The sequence below is a fragment of the Rhododendron vialii genome, chromosome 5a, assembly GCF_030253575.1.
Source record: "Rhododendron vialii isolate Sample 1 chromosome 5a, ASM3025357v1".
Taxonomy (NCBI): domain Eukaryota; kingdom Viridiplantae; phylum Streptophyta; class Magnoliopsida; order Ericales; family Ericaceae; genus Rhododendron; species Rhododendron vialii.
This window is the reverse complement of record NC_080561.1, coordinates 25,720,067-25,746,164: the sequence shown is the minus strand read 5'-3', so window position 1 is coordinate 25,746,164 and position 26,098 is coordinate 25,720,067. Positions and strand designations below refer to the sequence as shown.

The 26,098-nt window shown below is 43.2% G+C and overlaps 1 protein-coding gene and 1 pseudogene across 2 annotated transcripts; one reads left to right on the top strand and one right to left on the bottom strand.

Moving 5' to 3' along the window:
• The first annotated feature begins 4,843 nt into the window (after positions 1 to 4,843).
• On the top strand, positions 4,844 to 25,060 carry LOC131327030 (glucan endo-1,3-beta-glucosidase 4-like). Of its 2 annotated transcripts, XR_009200154.1 has the most exons (5): positions 4,844 to 5,244; positions 6,631 to 7,278; positions 7,958 to 8,066; positions 8,182 to 8,548; positions 23,215 to 25,060. XR_009200154.1 is itself a non-coding variant. In XM_058359994.1 (4 exons), the coding sequence occupies exons 1-4, from the start codon at positions 5,175 to 5,177 to the stop codon at positions 8,372 to 8,374; spliced, it is 1,020 nt and encodes a 339-aa protein (XP_058215977.1). In that variant the 5' UTR covers positions 4,844 to 5,174; the 3' UTR covers positions 8,375 to 8,649. The 2 variants fall into 2 exon arrangements, 1 of the variants encoding a protein (XP_058215977.1); XM_058359994.1 differs by lacking the exon at positions 23,215 to 25,060 and having other exon boundaries at positions 8,182 to 8,649.
• LOC131327730 (uncharacterized) lies at positions 24,099 to 25,812 on the bottom strand (annotated as a pseudogene).
• Positions 25,813 to 26,098: the final 286 nt, after the last annotated feature.

Sequence of the window (26,098 nt, the reverse complement as noted above, 5' to 3'; positions counted from 1 at the left end):
GTTTCGGCCACATAGTCATGTACCTTCGGCTGACGCTTCTTTCCTTCCTTGATGTTGTGGACAAGTTTCTTTGGCTGAGGTTGCTACGTTGCGACTGGTGCTGTCAGCTGAGGTGTGCCCGTTGAGAAGCTTGTGGTTGAATTCGTTAGCCCTTGAGCCGCACGGTCCGCGTAAAATTCTTCAAGAGCGCAGAACCGTTCCACGATGCGCATCAACTCGCCCATGCCTTGGGGTGGGCGAATAGCAAGTTCATCCAGAATCTTGCTGTTAATTTCCAAGCCATTTTTGAAGGTTCTTGCGGCCCAGTACTCGTCGATTCTAGGAATTTCGTTGAACAGTTGCCAGTATCGTTCGGCGTACTGACAGAGAGTTTCGGATGGGAGTTTCCGCATTTGGGACAATGACTCAGGCTCCTTGGCCGTCCTGTTGCTTGTGATGAAACGGGTGTTGAAAGCGCGTTCAAGGTCGGCTAGGTTTCGTATGGATCCGGCGGGCAATTTGTTGAACCACTGGAGTCCAAGGGAGCCGAGGCTGGACGGGAATGCTTTGCATTTGATTTCGTCCTTTGTGGTGCATAGCTCAATGGTTTGACGGAAGTGAATCAGGTGGGTGTAGGCTTCGCATGTGGTAGGATCGAAATTTGTAAACTTTGGTAGGTGGAAGTTGGGTTCGGCCGTCGTGTTGATTATGTGGGGCGTGTAGGGAGAAACGCTGAGGTCCTTCAGCTGCCGCTCAAACCAGGGTGCAGTGGCTTGCCGTGCTCATCCATCTTCGTTCTTTTGGAGTCTCTGCCGGGGACTTTTCATGGTTTCGATGCCAGTGCTTGTCTCGTAAATCTGCTGTCGCCCGGTGATCTCCGTCAACATACTTTCCTCTGTCCCTACAGGATTTGGTTTCGTTGTTCGGCTCTTCAATACACACGCCTTTTTCGTTTCGTCGAGCCTGGTTGTTATTGTCGAAATTTTCTACCGGGATTTCCCCGAGACGTTCAGATACATGGCGTCTGGTCTCCACGGAATCTCGGCTACAGTGGAAAACCGTTGTGCGAGAGAACTTTGCGTGACCAGTCGAGTATGTGCTTGTAAACGACTCGGTATCCCTAGTGTTGGTTCAATTGTGGTGGCTCTTTGAGCGGTGTGTTCCGGATGTCGTGTGCCGCTTGTAAAGTATGATCTTCCTCGCATCACCTGGGTCTGGTGGGATGCTAAGGCGGTCCTTGACGGAGCCGTGGTGGTCGGTTTCGTGAGGACGTTCTTGTGGTGGTGGTAGGGGTGGTGTTTGCTTTCGTCGCCTCCCGCTTCTGCCTCCCGCCGATATAGATGTAGCGGGAGTGGCGTCTCGCGTATCTGTTGTTTCATTTGGGCAACTTTCGCTCTCAGAGCTGCCAGCTCGTTGTCCCTATCTTCGTCGCGACGCTGTAACAAGCGAATGTAGGCCGTTGTTACGTCGTCCGCCACTAGGGAGAGGCCTGAACTGGGGGGAAGTGAAATGGACATGTGCCTCTCTGAAAACGGTGGAAGGATTGTGTTTCCATTGGCGTCTTTGGCCCCTGAGACGGTGACGTCTGCCAGATCTCTGCCCATGGTGATCGAAGCTGTGGTTGTTGTTGAGAGGAGGAGGGTGGGTTGAAGGAGGTTCGAGCCGTTTGGATCAGAAGTTTAGGTTCACGTCAAGTTCACCAATTGTGTGGCCCGTGATTTTTTGATCTGCAATCTTCCTCTGTTGGCTCGTGGGTTTCCTAGTCTTCTCGCCCAATCCTGCACAGTGAACGCACGACTAAGACCTAGCTGGGGTTACCCGGCAAGGCCCTCCGGCATGAGGATCAGAATGTGTAGAGAATCAAGTGAGAGATTTAGGGTTTTTGGGGATAGTGTAGTGTGTGTAGAGCATACCTTTTTAGGGTCATCCCTCTAGTATTTATAGAGTCTCCTTAGCTTACTTTCCAAGCACAAGCATGTGTCTTGCACGGTTTAGGTGACATCGACCTGACGTCACTGAGTAGATCTGGTAACCGTTTTCGGGCATGAGCTGGCAGCCTCCATGTGCTCTCGTCGTTATCCTTTGGCGTAACCGCTCCGTCACGTGAAAGAGCATGTGACTCAACGGGGTGGCCGAGCCCACATTTCGCCGACCATGGCGGACGACGTGAGGGGGAAGTCTGATGTAACCGCCTCGCAAGGGGCGGCCGAACCCAGAGAGACTCCTCCAAGGTGACCGAGGCTGAAAGCTTTCTTATTCAAGACGATTGCCAAGATTGGTTAGGTTGTTCTTGTTGTCATCTTGACGATAGCCGAGCTTGACCTTGACCTGTTCCCCAGCATTCCTGGACCATCAGATTCGGTCTACTACATCCCCTTCAAGATTTCAAGTGCAAATACTCAAATAATTTTTGTGGGCCAGGCTATAAAGATTTTTTGCTGACATTAAAAGGGCACTGCTAGAAACAGTGAGATTGATTCCCCCAAATTAGTCAAATTAGGTGTAAGTTGATCGCAATATCTTGATTTAACAAAAGCGTAGAATGGGCCCTAATTCTTGAAAGAAGCATTGAAACCTTAGGTCACCCATTCCAGCTTTTATTTCACAAAGCAAGAAAGTAACCAAAACAGAAAACAAAATCAGGGAAATCACATGTGGCCATGTCCGTACGTATGTCTTACTAAACTACTACTACTAGTAGTAGTTTTCTATCCCTCGCCTTAAGAAGCAGACGCACTTCTACTTCTGCTCTTTCTTTTTCTTTATGGGTTTGATGGTCAGCGGTGTTCGGGCAGCTTATGTGCACTTCGACTGATCCACTCTCTCTTCAATCCGATCAAAGACAGAACATTAGGACAAGAGAATTCATAAAAAAATTATTATTATTTCTTGTGATCTGACCCTAAAAATCGAACCCTGCTCAATTTTGTAGAGAGCAAACTCATCAAGCAACCGGACTAATTCTTGCCAGAAGATAAAGGGGTTCATGAATTTTTTTTCTGGGTTGGCTTCGATGTTTACTGCTTGGAGTGAAGGTGGTATATATTTGTTGTGGGGGTACTTGTGCTCGTCGGTTTTCAAGGAGAGAGTTAATACGAATTTCCGTTTGATCGAAAAAAAAAATGGAGAGAGTTAATACAATTCCTCCATCGCAGTTTCGAGATGAGCAAGCCTTTCGTTAGAACTTAGAAGTTGTGTCCGTCGTTAATTAAGCTGTAAATGACACTAGTACAAGCTACAACTACAAAAAAGTAGTTCAGGATATACTCAGCCTACTCTTCATATATGCAGGAAATGATTTGCACGGCATGTACACTAGCTAGCAGATATATAAATTATTTACGCATCGTTACTAGGACTACATATGCACAACTATACACATGCATATGTTTACCATCCTAGTGCCCGTTCTCTAGTACGGCTCCGGGCTCCCTGCACTCCGTGGTGACACTAACGGGCCAATCTGAATATGCTCCGTGGTTCTTGGCTAGGGAATGACCTGAGCCCCCATTTCTGGGGCCACTACAATAATCTTAGTTGGTTCCCCTTTATTAAAAATTGTTCGCATAATTATTCATAATTTTAGACATATTTATGGCATCATGGTTTGATTCCGGTTCAATCGCGGTTGAACCGGTGATCCGTTGGTTTGATCCCTTTTCCGGTTTGCTCAACTGTCCGGATTCAAAACATTGATTAATATAAATAACTAAGGGATACGTGTCCATAAGTTTCAAGTGAGCGCTTATGTCAAAAGAGATGACATCAAAACAGTCTGATTTTATTTATCTTTCACATTGAGTATAAGTCCAGGAAAAAAAAAAAAAAACCTACATATTCCAAAATTCAAGGCATTCTTCGACAATACTGTATTACTTTTTTTTGAAGGAACAAATGATTTCATTGCTCAGAAAGAACAAAAAATTGCCAGTATGCTACAGGATCCCAACATCCAGAGCTCATTGTTGGGTAGAAAGACCTGAACTTCTAGGTTATCCAAGGACGAATCCACAAGGGTTGAGTAGACATTCACCAAGTACAGTCAAGTAAGTTCCACCTAGGGAGAGAACGCAAACGGAGCTGATGAAGACGACAGAGGTAATTTGACCAGTCTCATCGTCCTCCCCTCCGAACAACTCACTGAGAGAGAACGGAAAAGCCCACAGAAGGTACAAAACGTTCCACGCAAAGAATGAGCCTCTCCGAAACCGGAGGGTAACAAGAAAACAGAAAATAAACACAAGAAAATAATCCTCGGGTGTATATTGCTACACTCGATAATTAGTAGCTACGATCTGTATGCTCCATTTAAAATTTGTGGCTTTATGACTAAAACCGCCCTGTGCCGGCCATGCCAATACATTGCTTTGCCCTACCAGTACTCCCTCAGCTACATGGATCATGCAAATCTTCATGCATCAGCTACACTCAATTACGGAGTATATAATAAAAAGAGAGAAAGAAAGAAGCTACACTAGATTTTCTAAGATGAAATTAAAGAATGTATATCCATGGGCATGTGCGTTCCCACTTTCCAAAAGATTTGCTTTACACGCGATTTCTCCTCTAATTGTCTCTGGTCTAAAAGGAAAAGGAATTGGAAAAAAGCATGGATCGATGATTCTTTTTTTCTTTTTTGCCGGGTACGTAAACCATGGAATGGATGATTCTTCCACTGTTGAGAGGAAGATCCCACCTTCAAAAACTTCATCTTCATGTCAAAATAGAGAACCCGGCCCACCTTTCATCATCATCACTTACTACAACATATCCATATTCTTTTAGCTTTTTCTGGCCCCCTCTTTCTTCTCATCCACCTTTGTATTCTTTTTTGATAGCTTCATATCTAGACTAGCTTATGCGCACCATCACTAAACTTGAGACCAATTTTATTATTAATTAACTAGAAGCCCAATTAAAGCAGTAGCAAGGATCACCCCAAATGAGTTCGTAGCCCTTGAAAGGTTTCGAGACAACAAACCAATGTCCCAAGTTTTGACCACGAGATCAAAACTCCGAGTTTTCTCCACCTTTATGGAGTATTAAATATTCTCCGCCTTTCTCCCTCTAATCCTGGGTCCTTTCTCAATTCCATATGCATAATCATTCAAATCAGCCATTCTATATATAATTTGCATTAAAGATCCATTTGGGTGTCTTCCCTATGACGCAGAAGCAACTCTAGTCTAGATATAATGGCTGACGAAGGAGCTTCAAAGTACCTCTTCTTTTGTCTCTTGATTCTTCTCACATTCTTCTCTTCAGGTACGGTACTAATTCGTATACTGAATATTCAAATGTTTCAAGTATTTAACGTATTGGACGTTTTCATTGCATATATATGCAAAGTGTTTGTATTTGTGTTTTCGAAAACAGTTTGTGTGAACAAATTCTAGATACACAGGTTTGTGTGAACAAAATGTTTCTAGATAATGTGCTTGTGTTTTCAAAAGTAATTGTTTCTAGATACACAGGTTTGTGTGAACAAATTCTCCCAAAAGTGCATCCGAAACCATCTGAAGCATGCGCTCCCCTCGTTATTTGTTCAGTCCACGTAGTTTCCTATTTGGTGTGGATGTTCGAGCATTGAGAAGACCGAGAAGGACACATCTGATGTACCAATTATCATGCATGATTTTTTCGTTTTTCCCTATTTTTCTTGAGAGATGCTGAATACACTGCACCAAACCACTATACCATTCATTACATTTTTTGTGGAGCCCACTCAGATTCTCAAAAAAATACAAAAAAATATTCAAAAATTTTAAAATAATGTTTATGAGGCCCTGTAAAAAATCGGCTCTAGCGGATATCGGTAAATATTATTTCTAGGTTCATATGTCCGAAACTGCACAGTTGAACATTTTCGCTCCTACAAATCTATAAATAATACATACATATATCCGTTAGAGCTGAATTTTTACAGGGCCCTCTAAAATATTATTTTAAAATTTATGGATATTTTTCTGTATTTTTTGTGGGATCCAAAATGAGCCCCATAAAAAATATAGTGGATGATATAGTGCTTTAGTGTAGTGTACCTAGACTTATTGATTTTTCTTCTAATTCTTACAGTTTCGAATACCACTGTGGATCTCTGCATAGAGTGGAAGGCGTTGCTGCGCAGCCCCGTGCTGTGCACGGCAAATTGCGGTCGCCGCTCCGGTCTCGCTTTAATGATCGGAATCGTTCACTTCGTAGAGCTCATTGAGTAGAACAAGTGTATCAATAATTAACTCAATCGGATATAATTAAGTGCTTTATCCGAACATTATTATTTTGAAACGAATGGATCCGAAACATTAGATAAAATCCATTGTTTTTAGGTATACTTAATAATTTCAAGAGTAATAATGTTCGGATTCCGATCAAGTTAATTTTTGGAACACTTATTCTACTCGACGAGCTCTAAGAAGTGAACAATTCTAATTATTGAAGTGAGACCGGAGTGGCAGTAATTTACTGTGCACAGCACGCTGCGCAGCACCGCTTTCTATATATAAAATAATGAGGAATCCACGTGTACAGAACAGTATTTCTGTACCTAGCATCCCACTTTTCAAAATTTGATTCTGAAACCGCGATTCAATCCACTTCACGGCATCCCATTTTTTCCCTAAGAGGAACATCTAACTGGGTTTTTGTTTGCAGAAGTGCTCCCAAGAAAAGAAATTGAGCAGAAAGATCTCAAAACAGAAGCAAACCGGGTGTTTGATAAAATTCCCTACAGAGAACTCATTGACCATTTCCACCATAAAACAACTCTACATGACACAATCTACCCACCAAATTTCCCCACCTTCACTCCAACAGTCGTCACCATTCCCTCCACCGTTCCCGTCACCGTCACTGTAACCCCCAACCCTACTTCCACTTCCACTCCCACTCCCACTCCCACTCCCGTACCCATCCCCTCCTCCCCTACAGTTCCAATCACAAATCCCGTTACGACACCTAGCACAGTCCAGCCGATAACTAACCCGGTAACCTCTTTCCCGGCTCCAACAACCGGAGTTCCAGTCATGACGCCAGTGACAGTAGGAACTCCGGCTGTCTCAGGGCAGAGCTGGTGTGTGGCGAAGAGTGGAGCAACGGAGAGTGCACTTCAGGTGGCGCTTGATTATGCTTGTGGGCTTGGAGGCGCAGATTGTTCAGGGATACAGGAGGATGGGGGATGTTATAATCCGAATAGTTTGGAAAGCCATGCCTCGTTTGCCTTCAACAGTTACTATCAGAAGAGCCCGGTGCAAACGAGCTGTGACTTTGGAGGAACTGCCGTGATAACCTACGTGAATCCAAGTAAGTGTGGAAATTTCTGTTTGTTTCGGCAGAATATGATTTTAGATCGATTTTTTGGTGTTTGGTCCGGTAGAAAACGAACGAATGTTAATGTGGGACGTCGTTCATTGCCAACAAAAATTGAGCTGGCCCAGGCGTTAAGCATGCTCTACTTTTTAAAGGTATATATAATAGTTTAATAGCCAAAAACCTTTTCTAAACTGAAGGACTCATGCGACCGGCACTTTCATTCGCCAATGCCCACTTTAACCATCAAATTCATATTGAGAAAGCAAGTTTTTATTTGTGCAAAATTATTTCGAATCAACAAAGGGATGTTCAATGCCACTGCAACCATCATATTCATGTTGAGAAAGCCAGTTTTTAGTATTGCAATTATTCCGAATCAACAAATTAAGGAATAACCAACTCGCAATGAATAGGAAAGGTGTAGTACTGCTATATATGACTAATATGAGTGATCCAGTGTCGAGTACTATTTAGTGGAGTACTGTTTTTTCTTGCAAGGTGAATGTTGAGAAATGGTTTCCGGCTCATTCTCAAGGTCACTATGAAATATAGGAAGTCATCTATCCAAAACATTTGTTCAGGAAAATGTTTTCAGCTGATATGGTATAGCATCTATTACCTGCTTCAATAGATCAAATATACTCCTCATTTCCAACTGAAACGTCTGCAGGCACTGGAACATGCATCTACCAATCATCTTTGGCTTCTTCTTCATCGCCGATGACAGAAACGACTCCATCACCAACAACTACATCATCACCAGGATCAATAGTGCCTGGGTATAGTCTTCTTCCACTCTATGGCTACATATGGAAACTTTTTCCTACTTGTTTTCCTTTTTGGGAATGGAGAAATAAACTCTTGTCTGGGTTTTTTTTCACCTTTCCTTTCCAGCTCCGATTCTCTTCCCTCGGTGTTAAATGCAAGCAACCCAGCTTCGGGTAGCACATCAGTTTTCGGCGATGGTCCTCCTAGTTATCCTAGTTACAACACTTCCACATCCATGGCTATCAATTTGCAACCCTTTGTTCGTTGTATCATTCCAGTAGCATCGTATATCATTGGGAAAGTCATTTTCGACGTGTAGATGAGAAGCTCATAGCTTCAGAACTACAGTGTTTAGGCTAGCGTACAAATTGATGATCCTCAAAGGAAGGACGCAAGTGGTGATTTCTTCAGGACACTAAATTTCTAACAACCGTGTTGTGCTCGGATTCTCAATAGTCTGCATGATCGAGCTCAGCTGAGAATTGACCTGAAGGTAAATATTTGTAATATAACGCTACAAAACATATGCATTTCATGTCTTGGATGAATTTTGTAGTACTTAATTCGTGAAGAAATGATTGCACTTCGTACGAACAATCAACTGATCTTAATTAGGAAAAAGATTGCACTAGGAAGTTAGGGGCAGGGACTGAATCAAAATTGCGTGACAAGGGCACAGGGGTGTCTACCAATCAGAATCAACAGTTGCTGCATACAATAAGCAATCAAAATTTGCTGCATTCAGTCTGCCAATAAGCCAGGCAATAACTTTCAGGTAGTCCAAATATGCCAAGTAAAATCAACACCACCATGTTTCAATCTCTTGTACGAACTGTTTGGGTTTCACGCAGTGGAAGAGCAATATTCTGAAAGTCGCTAGGTGCTAGTCGTGCACCGCCTAGTGCCTCAGCGCCAAGTGATAAAGTCAGTTTAGTCGGTTTTTTCTTTTTAAAGTATATTCCTCCCCCTCCCCAAGTTTTGAGTTAGTAGAACATAAGTAGAGCAAAATACTAAGAGTATTAAAAAACATCCAAACAGAGAAAATAGAGTTTTTTTTTTTTTTGGAAGGCCAATGTTCTATTAGAGATCCAAAGAAAATAGAGTCTACATACACATAATTTCCCTACTTACATAATTTTACTTTATTTCATAACAAATAGATGAAAAAAACAAGGACTATATACAAACAGAGAATCGAGCACAATGGACCGCTTATAGCGATGAGCAGAGAAGACGTTTTATATTTAAATTGTTTATACTCTATTACCACGCGGTATGTATGATAGTAAAACTACACTAAAACCTTAACGGCTTGTTTGGATGCAGCCATAGCCCCCTCCATAGCTTGTAACTGTTAAGTTACCAATTCTGCTGTTAGGAGATGGGCCCAACAATGTATATCAAGCAATCAAACACCCTTCCTCACGTGCAACCTCGTCTTGCACGTGGAGATGCAAATTTTCATTGACAAAAGAAGCAGAATACGAATGAGAGAAGCAGAATGCAACCGGGGAACAAATGCAGATGGAGAGACTTAAGCCCAAGACCTCTTGTAACCTGAGCTCTGATACCATATTAAGTTACCAACTCTCCCAAAAGCTTAAGCTGCTAGGAGATGGACCCAACAATGTATATCAAGTAATCTAATAGTAACGCCCCAAAAATTGAGTACGCTAAGAAATAATTTTTTTACTTTTATTAGTGTAGGGAGGTATTCCCGAACAGGTGCAAAATGAGCCCGAGCACGGTCAACAAAGGGTCAACGCACTGTGGACCAGTGATATGAGAAGTCAATGGTCCAGAGAGGTTGTACGATTCTCGGTGCAATAACATGAGACGTTATTAGGACCAAATACAAGGAAAATGACATGAGATGCCACTGTTCATAGAAACTTGTTCGGCAAGAGAGAGCCGAACAGGAGGAGAGTTCCTTACAAAGGATATGGTTCAAATTGTTTCCTTAGGACCAGTAACACGTGAGGTAATTGGTCCAGGCCATCTGTTCGGCCATGAGATGGCCGAACAGAGAGAGAAGTACTATTTGAGGGAACATTCTGGAAGGTTCCAGAGTAGTCATGTCCCATAAAGGGATAAAGATCCCAAGAATATAGGATCTGAGAAAGATACCCAACGAATATGGGATGTTCGGCTCTTAAAGGAAAAGAATCCTAAAAGGACTCTTTTCCATAAACTGATAAAGGAAACGAGACTCCTTGATATCCTGGGTTTCCTATACGAGTTAGGAATCCTATGGTAACATGGATGCTTGGACAGCAAGCATCCATAAATCTATAAATATGAGGTAAACCTAGAGGTGAGAGGTACGCAATACACTGCATTCTATTTGCTTTCCTATTGATAATTAGGGTTCGAATGCTAGTACGTGATACTAACAAAGGCATCGGAGGGCCTTTGCCACGAGAGGCAAAGGTGCACTCACTCCTTGTCTGTTTTGCAGGACAGGGGTTTCATTGACAAATTAGGGTTACGTTCAAGAGGCACGTGAAGCCGTTGCATTCCAGTGCCGTTTAAAGCACTACTTGAATTTATCCACCTACAATTGGCGCCGTCTGTGGGAAACGAAAGAGTTCCCTTTGAAATACGACCATGGTGGAAGTAGAGCCAGCAACGCCACACGACCCAAAGGATGTGTTAATTGGAGGAGGGGATAAGTCTCCACCCGGGGCTCCGAGAAAGCCCGAAGGAGGACACAAGAGGACCACGAGTAAGGGCCACCCCCTTACTATCCACGGCAACTCCAAAAATAGAGATGGAGAGACGGCATCGAAGTCCACGAGAAGGACTAAATCCCATCGAGGGGATGAATCGATTGCACACTCCAGAAGTGTATACCATAGCGAAGACGTTCTTGATAAGAAGAGACAAGAAATTGAGGAGTATGCTCGTTTGATCAAAAAACGAGAACATGAAATCAGAGAATTAGAGAAAATCAGAGAACATCCGGAGGACTCTGGACTATCTCGAAGAAATTCTAGAGGTAGTGAATACGCTTTGGTACAGTATCAAAAGGCTCCTTCACGAGGAAGGAGGAGCAGAAGCAGAAGTCTGACCCCGAGGCGACATAAAACTTCTCCACGAAAAGGGAGGAGCAGGATCCGAACACCCGAGCGAAGGAGGGTATCTCCAAGAAAGAGGAGAAGCAGAGGTCGAAGTTCTACCCCCGAAGAAGAAGGGAGTAGAAAACATCATAGGGACAGGTACGAGAGACCTGATTCCGATTGGGAATGAATTAGATCCAAGAAAGGACCGGAGGATGAAGCCATGACTGCACGGGAAGCAGCACGGAAAGCACTGCAGAATATAGCATCCTCCCCTTTTGCAAAAAAGTTACAGGAGGCTAGATTGCCGACCAGGGTAAAGCACGGGACATTCATCCTCTACGAGACAGATACTGATCCCGTGGCCCATATACAGCATTATCAGCAAGCAATGTTTATGCATGAAGGGGATGATGCAATTATGTGCAAGATGTTCCCGTCGAGTTTGGGGAAGGTTGCTCTGTCCTGGTTCCACAAATTGGGCTCACGCTCCATCCGAACATGGGTGCAATTTGCCGAGGAATTCACTGCACGGTTTTTGACGAGCAGGAAAGCTCCCAAAACCTTTGAGAGTCTTTCTTTTATGAAGCAAGGAGAGGACGAGCCGATCAGGGCTTATGCAAAGAAGTACTGGGAAACCTTCAACGAGATTGAAGGATGTAGTGAAGAATACGCAATAGCCACGTTCAAAACAGGCTTACCTATTCGGGGGGAACTGCGTAAATCTCTAAACATGAGTCCCGTGCAGACATCGGCAAAATTGATGGAGAGAATTGAGCAGCACGCCAGGAACGAGGACGACATCCTACGAGAGGATGGAAAGTTGGCCGCCGAGCAAGTAAAGGGGCCTATAAAGAAAGCTGACAAGCCAGAGCCCAAGACTTATCGTGAGAGGAAAGATTATGGGCAGGCGAAGAAAGAGCAGTACAAGGATAAGCAAGCCCCGGATCCCAAGTCATTCTTTTCAATAAACACGGTTTGGAAAAAGCCCATTTACAGGATTCTTTATCGAATAAAGAATCAACCATATTTCAAATGGCCCCCAACTCTTGGTGGGAATAAAGATGCAAAACGTGCTACGAATCAGCACTGCAGTTACCATAAGGATTGGGGTCACATGACTGAGGACTGTGAGATGTTTAAACAGCATCTTGATGATTTGGTCTCACGAGGTTACCTCAAAGAATTTATCCAAGAGGATTCCAAGGATAAAGACAAGGCAATGGAATTGGATTACGAACAGAATCCAAAAGGGGTAATCCATATGATACATGGATTAGCCAAACCTTATACGAGAAATGAGGTGAGATTGCTTCAGAGACAAGTGAAACATGACCAACATGTAATGCAGTTGGGGAAGAAAAGAAGGCGCAACGAAGGGGCAAGCAACGAGGGCATAGTTTTTACGGATGAAGATCTGGGAGGAGTCCAGGTACCTCACAATGATGCTTTGGTCATAACCCTCCGAGTTGGGGAATATGATATGGAGAGAATCCTGGTGGATTCAGGGAGTTGCACCGAAGTGCTATACTACGATGCGTTCAAGAAACTGGGGCTCACACAAGAAGATTTGGTACAATCAGTAACTCCATTGGTCGGATTTGGAGCAGGAGCAGTTTGGCCGTTAGGCAAGGTAACCCTGCCTGTTCGGGCTGGGACGGTAGTGCTACGAACCGACTTCTTAGTGGTGGATGTACCGTCCTCCTATAACGTGATTATAGGGAGAACATGGTTGCACAAGATGAGGGCAGTCTCTTCAACTTTCCATCAGATGGTAAAGTTCCCAGGGTCTAATGGGATTGAGCACATCAAAGGTAACCAAAAGATAGCTCAACAATGTTTGGTATCCATCATTAAAAGAGTCCATAATGCCCACCATATTAATACTGTGGAAACTCCGGATCTGCCGACCATTGAGGATATCGGAAAAGACCCAACCGAAAGGGTGGTTGAGGATTTGAAGAAAACACTGATCAACGAGACTGATCCAGATAGGTATTTTCTAATTGGGGAATCACTGCCAGAAGAGGAAGAGAATGAACTGATTAGTTTTTTGAAAACTTATGTCGATGTATTTGCTTGGACACCAGAGGAGATGCCTGGGGTGAATGCAGATGTTATCTGCCATCATTTGAATATAGATCCACAGCATAAACCGGTCATTCAAAAGAAACGAAGGGCAGCCGTACAGCACGTTGACGCTGTAATTGAAGAAATGGATCACTTGTTGGAAGCCAAGGCAATAAGGGAAGTTTATTATCCAGAGTGGCTATCAAATACTGTTGTCGTCAAGAAAAAGAACGGAAAATGGCGTGTATGTGTTGACTTCACAGATTTAAACAAGGCGTGTCCTAAAGACAGTTTTCCTCTTCCAAGGATTGACCAGTTGGTTGATGCAACAGCGGGATATGGACGGATGAGTTTTCTCGATGCATATCGAGGATACCATCAAATTGCAATGTTTGGGCCAGATCAGGAGAAGACGTCTTTTATTACACCACGAGGGTTGTACTGTTATAATGTCATGCCTTTTGGATTGAAGAATGCAGGGGCAACGTATCAGAGACTGGCGACCATCATGTTTAGAAAATTGCTCGGCAAAACTATGGAGGTCTACATAGATGACATGGTGGTAAAGAGTAAATCTGGGCAAGGCCATATTGCAGATTTGAGAGAAGCTTTCGAGATTTTGAGGAAATACAAGTTGAAACTCAACGCCTCGAAGTGTGCGTTTGGAGTCGGCTCTGGAAAGTTTTTGGGCCATCTTGTAACTCTAAGGGGAATAGAGGCAAATCCCGACCAGATAAAGGCCTTACAAAATCTGGAAAGTCCTCGGACAACGAAAGAAGTCCAACGATTAACTGGGATGGCAGCAGCTCTTAATCGATTTATTAGCCGATCAAGTGACAAGTGCAGACCTTTCTTTCAGTTGTTAAAGAAAAGGGAAGGGTTCGAATGGGGAGCAGAATGTGAACAAGCCTTTCAGGATCTAAAGGGATACTTGGCCTCTCCTCCCCTTCTTTCGACTCCAGAAACAGGTGAGTCTCTAATTTTATACTTAGCTGTTTCTGAGCATGCCGTAAGTGCAGTACTTTTAAGAGATAAGGGATCCGAGCAAATCCCAGTCTATTATGTGAGCAAAACTTTGTTAGATGCCGAAACAAGGTATTTGCCCCTTGAGAAATTGGTCCTAGCACTAAGGACAGCAACTAGAAAATTGCCACATTATTTCCAGAGCCATAAAGTTGTGGTTTACACTGAGTTCCCATTAAAATCATTGCTCCGAAAGGCAGATTTCTCGGGAAGGATCTCAACTTGGTCCGTTGAGTTGAGCCAATATGACATCGACTATCAGCCGCGCACGGCAATCAAAGGCCAGGTGTTGGCAGATTTTGTGGCAGAATTCTCACCTGCGGTTGCACCTCTGCCTCCTACGAGAAAGGAGTGTGAAGCAAAGTCTCCTGTAACGAAGAAACAGGCATTAGCCGAACAAGATCCCCTGGAATGGAAGCTGTTTGTTGATGGGTCAGCTTGCAACACCGGTTCAGGAATTGGAATTGTGCTTTTACCCCTTGAAGGGTCAATGTTAGAATTATCTGTTCGGCTAGGGTTCAATGCATCAAATAATGTGGCAGAGTATGAGGCACTCTTAGCTGGTTTGAGAAGTGCAAAAACCCTAAAAGCTGAACGAGTTAGGGTGTATTCTGATTCACAGCTCGTAGTCCATCAACTGTTCGGGCAATATGAAACCCGGAGCGAGAAGATGGCGGCATATGTACAGGTGACCAGAGATCTGCTCGATACCTTCGAAAGGGTGTATATTGAACAGATAAGTTCTAGAAAGAATGCTCATGCAGATTCATTGGCATGGTTAGCCGCAGCTGTGCCATCTGAGTTTAAAAGAAAAATAGCCGTGGAGTATTTGACTGAGCCGAGCATTGGGAGAAATGTAGAGATGGTCTTGGACGTGAACCAAGGACCAAGTTGGATGGACCCAATAGTGGAGTTTTTACGAGATGAAGTACTCCCTTTGGACAAAAAGGAGGCACATAAAATTAGGACCAAATCTGCTCGGTTCTGGTTATCCCCAGAGGGAAAACTATATAGGAAGTCTTTTACAGGACCCTACTTGCTTTGTGTGCATCCTGAGATGGTGCAAAAGTTCCTCCACGAAATTCACGAGGGGACTTGTGGAAGCCATGCTGGTGGTCGGTCCATAGCCCACCGAGCAATCACCCAAGGGTATTGGTGGCCGTACATGCAAGAAAATGCTAAGGTGTACGTAAAAATTTGTGAGAAGTGTCAGAAATTTTCACCAATGATTCGAACACGAGCTGAGGACCTGGTGCCGCTGACAAGTCCCTGGCCGTTTGCTCAATGGGGAATGGACATAGTGGGTCCACTACACAAGGCAACTGGGAATCGAAAATTCCTATTAGTTGCAACAGATTACTTCACTAAGTGGATTGAGGCTGAGCCGTTGGCCAAGATTACTGAACCTATGATAGAAAGGTTTGTGTGGAAAAGCATCATAACTCGCTTTGGGGTACCTTATTCGTTGATTACAGACAATGGGTCGCAATTTCAGAAGAAATTCAAAACTTTCTGTGCCCAGTATGGGATAAGAAATTATTATTCGACTCCAGCTTACCCTCAAAGCAACGGACAAGCAGAGGCTTCAAACAAAACAATCCTTGATGGGATTAAGAAACGTTTGGATAAAGCAAAGGGGAAATGGCCCGATGAATTGCCATTGGTCCTATGGGCATACCGAACAACGCCTAGGAGGTCTACGGGAGAGACCCCCTATTCATTAGCATATGGAACAGAGGCTGTTATTCCATTAGAAATAGGTCTGCCGACCAACAGGACCACTTTGGTTGAAAGTGGAGGAAATGACAGAGCCTTGGAGATTGAGTTAGACTTTGCCGAGGAACGACGAGAACGGGCCTTGGTGCACTTGGCCTCATACCAAGAGCAGCTCATCAAAAGTTATAACAAGAATGTACACCCACGAGAGTTTGGTGTTGGAGACCTTGTGCTACGAAAAGTGCTCGGCAATACTAAAGTGGCTAATGAGGGAAAGCTAGGGGCAAATTGGGAAGGCCCATATCGAGTTACAGAAATCGCAGGCATTGGGGCTTATCGATTGGCAGACTTGGATGGGAACCCAGTGCCAAGACCTTGGAATGTCCATAATCTAAGAAAGTTTTTTATATAATTTTTCTTTATGCACATCGTGATTGTGTGGGAGTTACGAATAAAACTCTCTTGTGTTCTAGTTTTGTTATTTTTACAAGGGATACGAGTAACGCCCTCTTGGGTTTTACAGTTTATGAATGAAATTACGTTTTTTGTCTAGACTGCTGTTTTCTTGGTATTTGTTTTAAATACGAATCACGACATTGGTTTCCCTCATTCGTATTGGGGAGCAGGGTATAGGATATCTATTTAAGTACGTGATACTTGAACACAAGTTCGAAACACTTGTGTGAACTTCAAACAAGTACGAAATACTTGAGAAATTGTTCTAAGTACGTGATACTTTAAAGTACGTGACACTTGTGAGAACGCAAGTACGAAATACTTGAGAATTGTTCTAAGTACGAGAAACAATTGTATGAAATTGAAGTACGAGAAACTTGGACAGATATGCATAAACTTTAAACAAGTATATGTTAGCCACGAGATATTCAAAGTACGAGAACCCTTACGGTGCATACGAATACATGCATAAAAGCATACGAGTATATGCACCAACAGTCCACAGCATACGAAAATATGCACAAACTTGGAAGCATACGAATATATGCATAAAAGTACGTGAAACTTTTAAACTTTAAACGATTTAAGTACGAAATACTTAAACATCTTAAAACACCCATGACAGAAACATGTGGAAAAGGTATCTTGACAGGAATAATTCAAAAACAGATGTGAAGAACGACAGAGCTCATTCATCTTCTGTGAGATCTTGGACAGCTGCAGGAGTAATTATAGGAGCTACTGGAGCAGCCAGCTCTTCTGTGGGATTTTCATCTCCAAGTTGACCATCACTGACTTCCTTCTGGCCAGGGCTGGTCGTGTCAATTTGAGGCTCCACTTCAGACACAGGTTGCTCAGCCGACACGTTCACCACCTGCTCATCATTTATCTCCTCTGCAATATCCTCCTCTTGACTGGCAGCACTGGGTAGTTCAATGTTGGTCCAGAGAGGAGATGATTCAGGAATCTCAGCTTTGGCAAGGCAAGCTGTCCAAGAGGCCACCCAGACTTGGTCTTGTATCCCAGGCATTTGGCTTGTGTAGCTTTCCGTGGCAACCTTGATCCCTTCGTTGTATCCCTTCTCAAATGCAGCTTTGGTTTCATTCTGGCTCGCCTTGAGTTCCTTCAGCGTCTGATTTAGGCTGTCCTCAGTCCCCTTCAGTTGTCCCTTTAAACCATCAGCCACTCCCAAGGCTTGGTTCCTTTCTTTCTCGAGCCTGATGATGGTCCGTTGAAGCTTGGTATTCTCACTTACAAGCTTGACACGTTGAGGCTCAGACTGGCTAAGCTTTTGAGCCATAGCCACCATTTTTTGCATCACCTGGAACGTTCAAAACAGTTAAACATGGATACCAAATGCTATGGTATGCTTTACAAAAGCAAAATTTTACCTTGGCATTGTGAGACATGAATGAGCTTAGAAGGTTGTCAGGCGAGCTTGCCACCTCCTTCTGCATATCTCCTGGCAGCAGAAAAGCTTGAGACAAGGCAAGGGCAGTGCCTTCTGACTCAACACTGTCCCGAGCAGTGATAGCTCGGCTCCCGTGTGAGAATGGAGGAGCCCAGAGGGGAGCAGGTGATGAGGAGGATGTAGGGGGTCTTTCTTGAGTTTCCTCCACTCGTTGACGTTTTTCACGGTGAAGGGCTTCAATCTCTTCAAGGGAAAATCCTGGGGGAGCATCTGTTTGAGTTTGGGGGCAACGACCGCGACCTTGAACACTTTGGCCCCGACCACGACCTCGACCAGGAATGGTGAGGAGGCTGCCCAAGTCAATCGGCCGGTTCATCTCTGAAGTTGAGAAGGTACGGCCGCTGGAAGACGAGTTGGATGTGGAACTGGAAGCTTCCTCAGCAAGAGGGATAGGTTCGTCAGAGATTGGAGGAGTCTGGGAACGCTTCTCTTCTTGTTCGGGGATTGGTCTTGAAGGACCAGCTATTGCAGGGATGTCAGCTGCTCGGGTTCTCCGATCAATAAACCCACCGTACGAAGCTTTGTAGCTGAGAAGTACTTGAGCTGCTCTTGCTCGGCCTGCAAGGTATGTCCCTTCGCCGTTGAATGCAAGTGCTCATTTGATATCAGCTACGTGAACTTGTGGGGTTATGATGTTATAACCACGGTTAATATTTGATGCTGAAACAAAGCATAAGCAATTAGAAGCACGAAAAAGCTTTTCCTATGAAAGAGGACAAAACCAATGAAATTAAGGGAGAGCACTAACGTGGGCTCCCGAATATGTGAGGGGCATGAAAACCAATCACTTGGTCGTCCTCGTCTCTGGGTTCGAAGTTGCCCGTAACGATCAGAAAGTCGTCATCATCCCCTCGAGCAGAGTCAGGGAGTTCGAGAATGAGCTTCTTTCTAGAATGCCTACTCTTTAAATAATACGTAAGGGCGTCCCCAGTTCTGGAAATGCTATATAGATGATGGATATCATACAAGCCTAGAGAAGTCCCTAACATTTGGTTTAGGGTATTTATACCCATAACTACTCGGAAGAAATTAGCAGAAACTTGCATTGGCGAAAGCCTGTAATACGCTAAAACTTGGCGGAGTAGAGGGGCTAAGGGAAACCTAACTCCGCCTTCGACAACGGCTACTACTGGAATATGAAGTGTGTCGAAATCGAAGCTTTCGCGAATGGCATCCTCAGGAGCCAAAACAGTAGCTACGTTGTCAGGAATCCCATATCGAGATCTGAAACTTGTCATGGTTTGAGGAGTATTACAGTGTCTACGGAATCTCCCCATTACCAGAAAAACTTTTGGGGTTCTTTGAAGTATAAAGAAAGAGGACGATAAAACCCTAAAACGAGATTGTAAACAATCCACTAGAGAAAGGGAGTTGTAAGAAGAAGAAGTGATGACTTACGAGAATAGTCGATGGAATCCCTAAAGAGCAGAAAAGAAGAGGCCTTGAGACGATGAACAGAGCTTCAATGGCGGGGAAGAGCTTGAACCGTTTGTTTCCTGTAGAAGGAGTCTAAGAGAGAGATTGGGGTTTTTTAAAAAAATGGGACGAAAACCCAAAAATACCCTAAAAGTAGGTGGCGTACGTGAAACGTCACCCAGACGCCGTTTTGAGCGTTCCGTTTTCCAATAAACACGTCTGTTCGTATTTGATGTAAAAGCAATACGATGATCGACACGTGTAAAAATTAAGGCTAAAAGCCTGTGACGACCACAAGAAAAGATGATCTTTTCTTAGCAACGTGATGAAACAACGCACCAATATATGAAATAGGGTGCAAAAACAAAATAAATTTGTTTGGTAAAAAGCTTTACTCATCATCTGAAGTAAAATATAAACGAGCAAAGCTGGGGAGCAATTGTAGGGAGGTATTCCCGAACAGGTGCAAAATGAGCCCGAGCACGGTCAACAAAGGGTCAACGCACTGTGGACCAGTGATATGAGAAGTCAATGGTCCAGAGAGGTTGTACGATTCTCGGTGCAATAACATGAGACGTTATTAGGACCAAATACAAGGAAAATGACATGAGATGCCACTATTCATAGAAACTTGTTCGGCAAGAGAGAGCCGAACAGGAGGAGAGTTCCTTACAAAGGATATGGTTCAAATTGTTTCCTTAGGACCAGTAACACGTGAGGTAATTGGTCCAGGCCATCTGTTTGGCCATGAGATGGCCGAACAGAGAGAGAAGTACTATTTGAGGGAACATTCTGGAAGGTTCTAGAGTAGTCATGTCCCATAAAGGGATAAAGATCCCAAGAATATAGGATCTGAGAAAGATACCCAACGAATATGGGATGTTCGGCTCTTAAAGGAAAAGAATCCTAAAAGGACTCTTTTCCATAAACTGATAAAGGAAACGAGACTCCTTGATATCCTGGGTTTCCTATACGAGTCAGGAATCCTATGGTAACATGGATGCTTGGACAGCAAGCATCCATAAATCTATAAATATGAGGTAAACCTAGAGGTGAGAGGTACGCAATACACTGCATTCTATTTGCTTTCCTATTGATAATTAGGGTTTGAATGCTAGTACGTGATACTAACAAAGGCATCGGAGGGCCTTTGCCACGAGAGGCAAATGTGCACTCACTCCTTGTCTGTTTTGCAGGACAGGGGTTTCATTGACAAATTAGGGTTACGTTCAAGAGGCACGTGAAGCCGTTGCATTCCAGTGCCGTTTAAAGTACTACTTGAATTTATCCACCTACAATTAGAATAAAATGACAACTTCATTAATAATTAAGAAAGTTAAGTAAATTAACTCCCTTATTACATTGAAATTTGTCCAAATACGATATTGTCTGAAAATTTGAAATTTAACGAGAGTCTAACTTTAATCAAAATAAAATAGAGCCATCTAGCGACAATCTACTGGTAAAGTCATGGCTCCGGTAGCTCATTCCCACTTTGCTGCTCCATCGCCTCGTAATCTTCAAGGGGTTCCTCATATCCTCCGTTGCTCTCAATATCTGGCGTAAAATGCCAGGGCTACAAAAAGAAGCACCATGAGCAATGATCACTCAGTTGGGCACCCAAAGCCACCCCTTTACCAATATTTACACATGCATCAATTAATCACATTTATAACACAAGAATACGATAAGTAAAATTTAACAATAATTTCAGCACGATAATTCTATCTCTTACCACATTTATAACACAAGTATACGATAAGTAAAATTTAACAATAATTTCAGCTCGATAATTCCATCTCTTAAACTATTATTCAATAGATTTAGTAAATTTACCAATCTCATTCTCAATTTTCAAGGGTTAACAACCCACTACCAATTCCATGGATTCAACACCCGTATCAAATTTACAATGTCACTTTTCACACTTTACAATTTTTTTCAATCCCAACCAGCACGCTATCCGGCATTCCATCCACAAAAGAAATAATATCAATCCATTACGCTCCCGTTCACCATGCCTAATTCCTAGGACCATGGCTAGCTTCATGACCTCAGGGATTATATCCATTCCAATAAATTTATGGGTACATATGAGCTTGTACATACCATGTACATATGGGTTTTGTGGGGTCCATCTCGGGTCCCACAAAGATGATTCAAACTGCCTATTATTTTTAAAACATTTTTTATAGAGCCCTGCAAAAAATCAGCTCAACCCGATATCGGTAAGGATTTTTTTTGAATTTGTGAGGGCGAAACTACTTAACTGCTCAGTTTCGTCCTTACAAATTCAGAAAAAATCCTTACCAATATCAGGTTGAGCTAATTTTTTACAGGGCTCCATAAAAAAATGTTTCAAAAATAATCGGCGTTTGAATCATCTTTGTGGGACACGAGGTGGGTCCCACAAAACCCATATGTATATGGTATACATGGCATATGTACCGTCCACCATGCCTAATGTCACGGGGCTGAATTTCGCCTACAGATTCTGCCCCTGATGGCACCAAGTTTCCAGCGAGACTTGGTCTCAGCCAACACAGTAAAACACACACACACATGAGTTTGAATGAAGTCTAGCACGCACACCGTTTACAGGAACCCGTCCCAACCTTTTATTGCACCAACAATACAAGGAAAACACTTAGAGTACTAGACAGAACATCCCTCTGCCTTCGACTCAAAAATGCAGTGCCTATATAAGGCTACAATCAATAAAACGTGGCCACTAAGTAAAATGGGATCATGGGATGGCCCCATGATCTGCAGTTGACACCCCCAATTGCCCTAGGGTGGTGCTGGCACAGCTACAAGCTGCTAGCACATAGGAAAATAAAACTGCCTGGCAATAACTGCTAATAACTGCCCGATTCTGCTGGGGACACCTGTCCCTGCCTGCCAGCAACATGTGCAGAATGCAGTAACCGTCAATAACCGTTTTGCCTGATCCCAATCAAGGTGGCCTGGCCAATTTCGTGATCCAACCCAGCTCCAAATACTTAGCCGTTTTCTGATTGCGTTGTCCCACAAGCTAGCTTCCCGTTTAGCATCCATGCCCCAATAATCATCGGGCCTTCACGTGCATCCCAGCTGCCACTTGCCTAATGGACTAGTGCCGACACCATCGAGTCACCTTGGAAAGACATGCCTGCCTCATGCCTAAGTTTCCACCGGTTGGCTAGGGTGCAAGGTGCTACCGCTAGCCAAGCTTAGCAAGCCTTGGAAATCAAGGTGCTAACACCTAACTACTAGGCCCATAGCCGACTTCATAACCTCTGGGATTATATCCATTAGGCTTCCGTCCACCATGCCTAACTCCAAGGCCCATGGCTGACTTCATGACCTCTAGGATTATGTCCACAACCCAAACTCAAAACCCATGCTAGATAGGAACGTCCCAACCCAAGTGATCACAATTTACTCATTTCCTTAATCAATTAATCATAATTAATGCCATTTACGCCAAAAGGTCTCAATCTCATTTATTGATTAGTTCATTCTAAAGGTCTCGATGTGTTTATCATCCTGTGAAATGTTCAAGTTGATTGGTCATTGATATCCGCCTGTACAAAGTGTATTTGTAACAAGACTACAAAAGTAATGCGTGGCCAAACTCAGATCGTTCATTGCTCTTCGAGTCTTAAACAATGTGTGATCATCGTAATTTTTGGCGTGAACAGTAAACCCAACGAGGCCTATAAAATAAACGGCTAAGATCTTCGCATAAAATTAAGACGAGTCCCATTTTGTATCACATGAGGGACTACAAAAGTCACCACACGAGATGAGATGATCCTTTCTCGTTCCGGATGTGTCTGTGTCTTCCATTTTTCAGAAATCAGCCCGGATGTGTCTGTCTTCCATTTTTCAGAAATTTGCATGCATGAGTGGCTTCGTGTGGTGTTGCATGTCCATGTTACTTAGCTACCTAATAATTTTTCTTAGGGAATGGGGCAACTTCAAGTCTTCAAGTTCAAGACCAAGTACTGTATTTAAGAAACAAGTTCAATCAGCAGATGGACAGAATGTGCTTCATCCAACAACTTGGACACTGTTTTGCTCAGAATTGAGCAACTCTTTCATGATCCAACAGTAGTTCAAGTTGATAGTCCACTGCGCAAAAAAACCAGTCAGAAATTTCTTTACTTAATTCGCGTTCTTTCCAACATTTTGTATACCAGATTGAGGCTGCTTCCTCATGGTCACAACTCACAAGTAATAGCAAATCGAGAACATATAAATTGAAATTTATCTCGGTTCTAACTCGTACATTTTGGTGTAAATATAGCCCGATAGCATCAGTTGTTTTTTTACATGATGACAAGAGAGGGAAACGAAAAAGGGCCAAAGATAAATAGCCACGTAAACGTTGTCTTTATACCATTTTTAACTACCAGTGAAATCAAGACCCCAAATTGGCAAATCAGACAGTGTCGTTCCAATGGGACGAAAAGCGTCAATGATAATTAAAACAATTTCAACATACAGAATCCAAGTTTTCCCATCCAGCACTTTTTTTGGGGCAGAAAGAATAGCCAAATATCGAACTGTCAGCAGCATTTTTTCCACAACAAAATACCCATGATGCCACTTGCTTTTCTAACATGGATTACCACGGTCAATCTTCTAATTAGTAAAATGCCTAAAGATCTACATGAGCAGCACTTCTTTTTCAAGAATAATAGAAAGAAGATCCCAACCTCAAATCAATATCCATATCTTGGCCATTATCTCTCTTCCAGCAGCAATATCATATACAATTGAAACACCACCTCTCAAAAACGTCAAATAACCAAACCCTGCCCGCAATTAAGATTGTTTGCCATATCTTATGCCTTAGATCTCCTAAACTCAAACCAAATCTCATAATATGATTAAAGAGTAAGCTATCATGTGTGCGCTTCGCAAGATATTCAAGCCCCAAATTGTTCAATCTCTTTTGTGCACTCATCTCCTCCTAAGCGTGAACAGAATTTAATGTTATGCGACACAAAGATTCGACCTTCGAAAGGTTTCAATTTGTTCACTAAGCTCTCTAGTCCGGTCCAAACAAGCTTATCAGGCATATGCAGGAAAACGGCACTCGCGTATATCAAATCATACATTCCAGACCCAAACTTACTGAAATCCATGTCTTTCACCTTTCACAATTAAAGGGCGTTTATGCAGTATTCCTTGGGATGGAATTAAGCTCATAACTAAATGCAGCCATTAAAGAAAGTTCATCTCTCTCTAGACAATGGAATTGCCCTGGATTCAGGTACGTACCGGATGAAATGCAAGCCTGCTCGAAGGGTGCCACATCCAATCTCAAGAACAAGTATGGAGAGAGGTGGACAGAATCTGCAAGGAATTCGAAGATGTCTCAACCTCCAGCCCAGGGCTCCCCATAATTGCTGTGATGCTCCTCTACAAGGAGCTCACCTGAGCATGGTAAAGCCGTGTGATTGCTTGATTCCTCTCGTTCGTAATGAGATATGGCCTTGAATCTGAAAATTATGGGAGATCTAATCACATTTCTGAATGAAGTACTCGAAGACCAAAATTGGACATAAAGCCTTAAAAGTTAAAACTAAACAAGGGACACACAAAGGGGTATAGATGTGTAGGTAAATAGAAAAGTATCTACACAAGTGTGAGAGATGTGTGGATATTAAACTAAATACAATAGTGGCAGACAGACGCGCAAACACACACGCCGACGCTATATCTAAGAAATATATGGTACACTCCCCGCACCTTAGTCATCATGAGCTTAGGGGTGAATATTGAGAAAAGGTGTAATTAGATAGTAAGAAAAGTCTTTAGTTACGGGAATTTGTGGAGTTGCCATCAACATTATGCATGGTCTTTTATTACGAGATTTTGAGGTGAGAAAAATTGAGGATATATTTGGGGTGCATTTGTTACGATCTTTTGTAGGGATAGTGTTTACACTCATTTTTGGTCAAAAATCAGAAAATGGATTTATGGGTTAAAAAGAGGCCTTGAAAATCAATTTATGGCCTTGAAAAAACCTTATAACCAGTTGCCCACGAAATAGGGCTAGTTTGGAAGTCATTGATCGAATTAAGTCTTTCAAAGGCTTGGGTCGAATTGAGTCATCACAGAGCCAAGCTCAAGACAGGCCAAAGACGTGGGTTGATCCCACTAGGCCCGAATACTTTATCCAGGCCTGGGCCAGTTTCTTAAGAAATAATATAGGCCTTCTAAATAGGTCCAAATCAGTTAAAGCCCGAGTTTCCGCTCCAAAATTGGGCTCATAAGGCTTACAAAAATAACGGAGGCCCATGTTCTTGCATGATAGATTTGGACAAGCTGCTTACAAGCAGCTCAAGGCCTGAGTGGCCACCATCCTTCAGCATGAAGCAAGGCCAGGGACAGGTGGCGTACATGCAGCCCTTGGAGCTGCTGGTCAATGACTCATGCAGACCTAAGCAAGCAGCTCACCCAAGTCCGGTAGATCCTTTGTTTCTTGATTCTTCTTCCATAAGAGGTCAGACTTAGAGGATTTGGAGGGCCCGGAATAGATGCAAGGTCCATTATAATGGTGGGAAGGCCTGAAGGAGGTTCGATTTTTAGCTTTGGTGGGCCCAAAAGATGCCCATTCAGGCAGTAGCTTGAGTGTTGAAGCAACTCAAGGAGGCCTAGATTCTAGCAGAGCCAAAATTCCTTCTGCCGTTTTTCAGAATTTTATGCAAGCAAGGAGAATTCTCTAGGCCTTGGCCATTTCTCTTGGAGTACAAGGCACGTTTTGGTCAAAAGAAAAGCCTCTCATTGGAGCATTTCAAAGCAACTCAAGAGGGCCACATGGCAGCCATGCATTGAA

Coding starts and splice junctions, on each gene's coding strand:
- LOC131327030 (XM_058359994.1), top strand. CDS start 5,175: ATGGCTGACGAAGGAGCTTCAAAGTACCTCTTCTTTTGTCTCTTGATT. Junction 5,245..6,630: donor TCTCACATTCTTCTCTTCAG/GTACGGTACTAA, acceptor TTTTGTTTGCAG/AAGTGCTCCCAAGAAAAGAA. Junction 7,279..7,957: donor GATAACCTACGTGAATCCAA/GTAAGTGTGGAA, acceptor AAACGTCTGCAG/GCACTGGAACATGCATCTAC.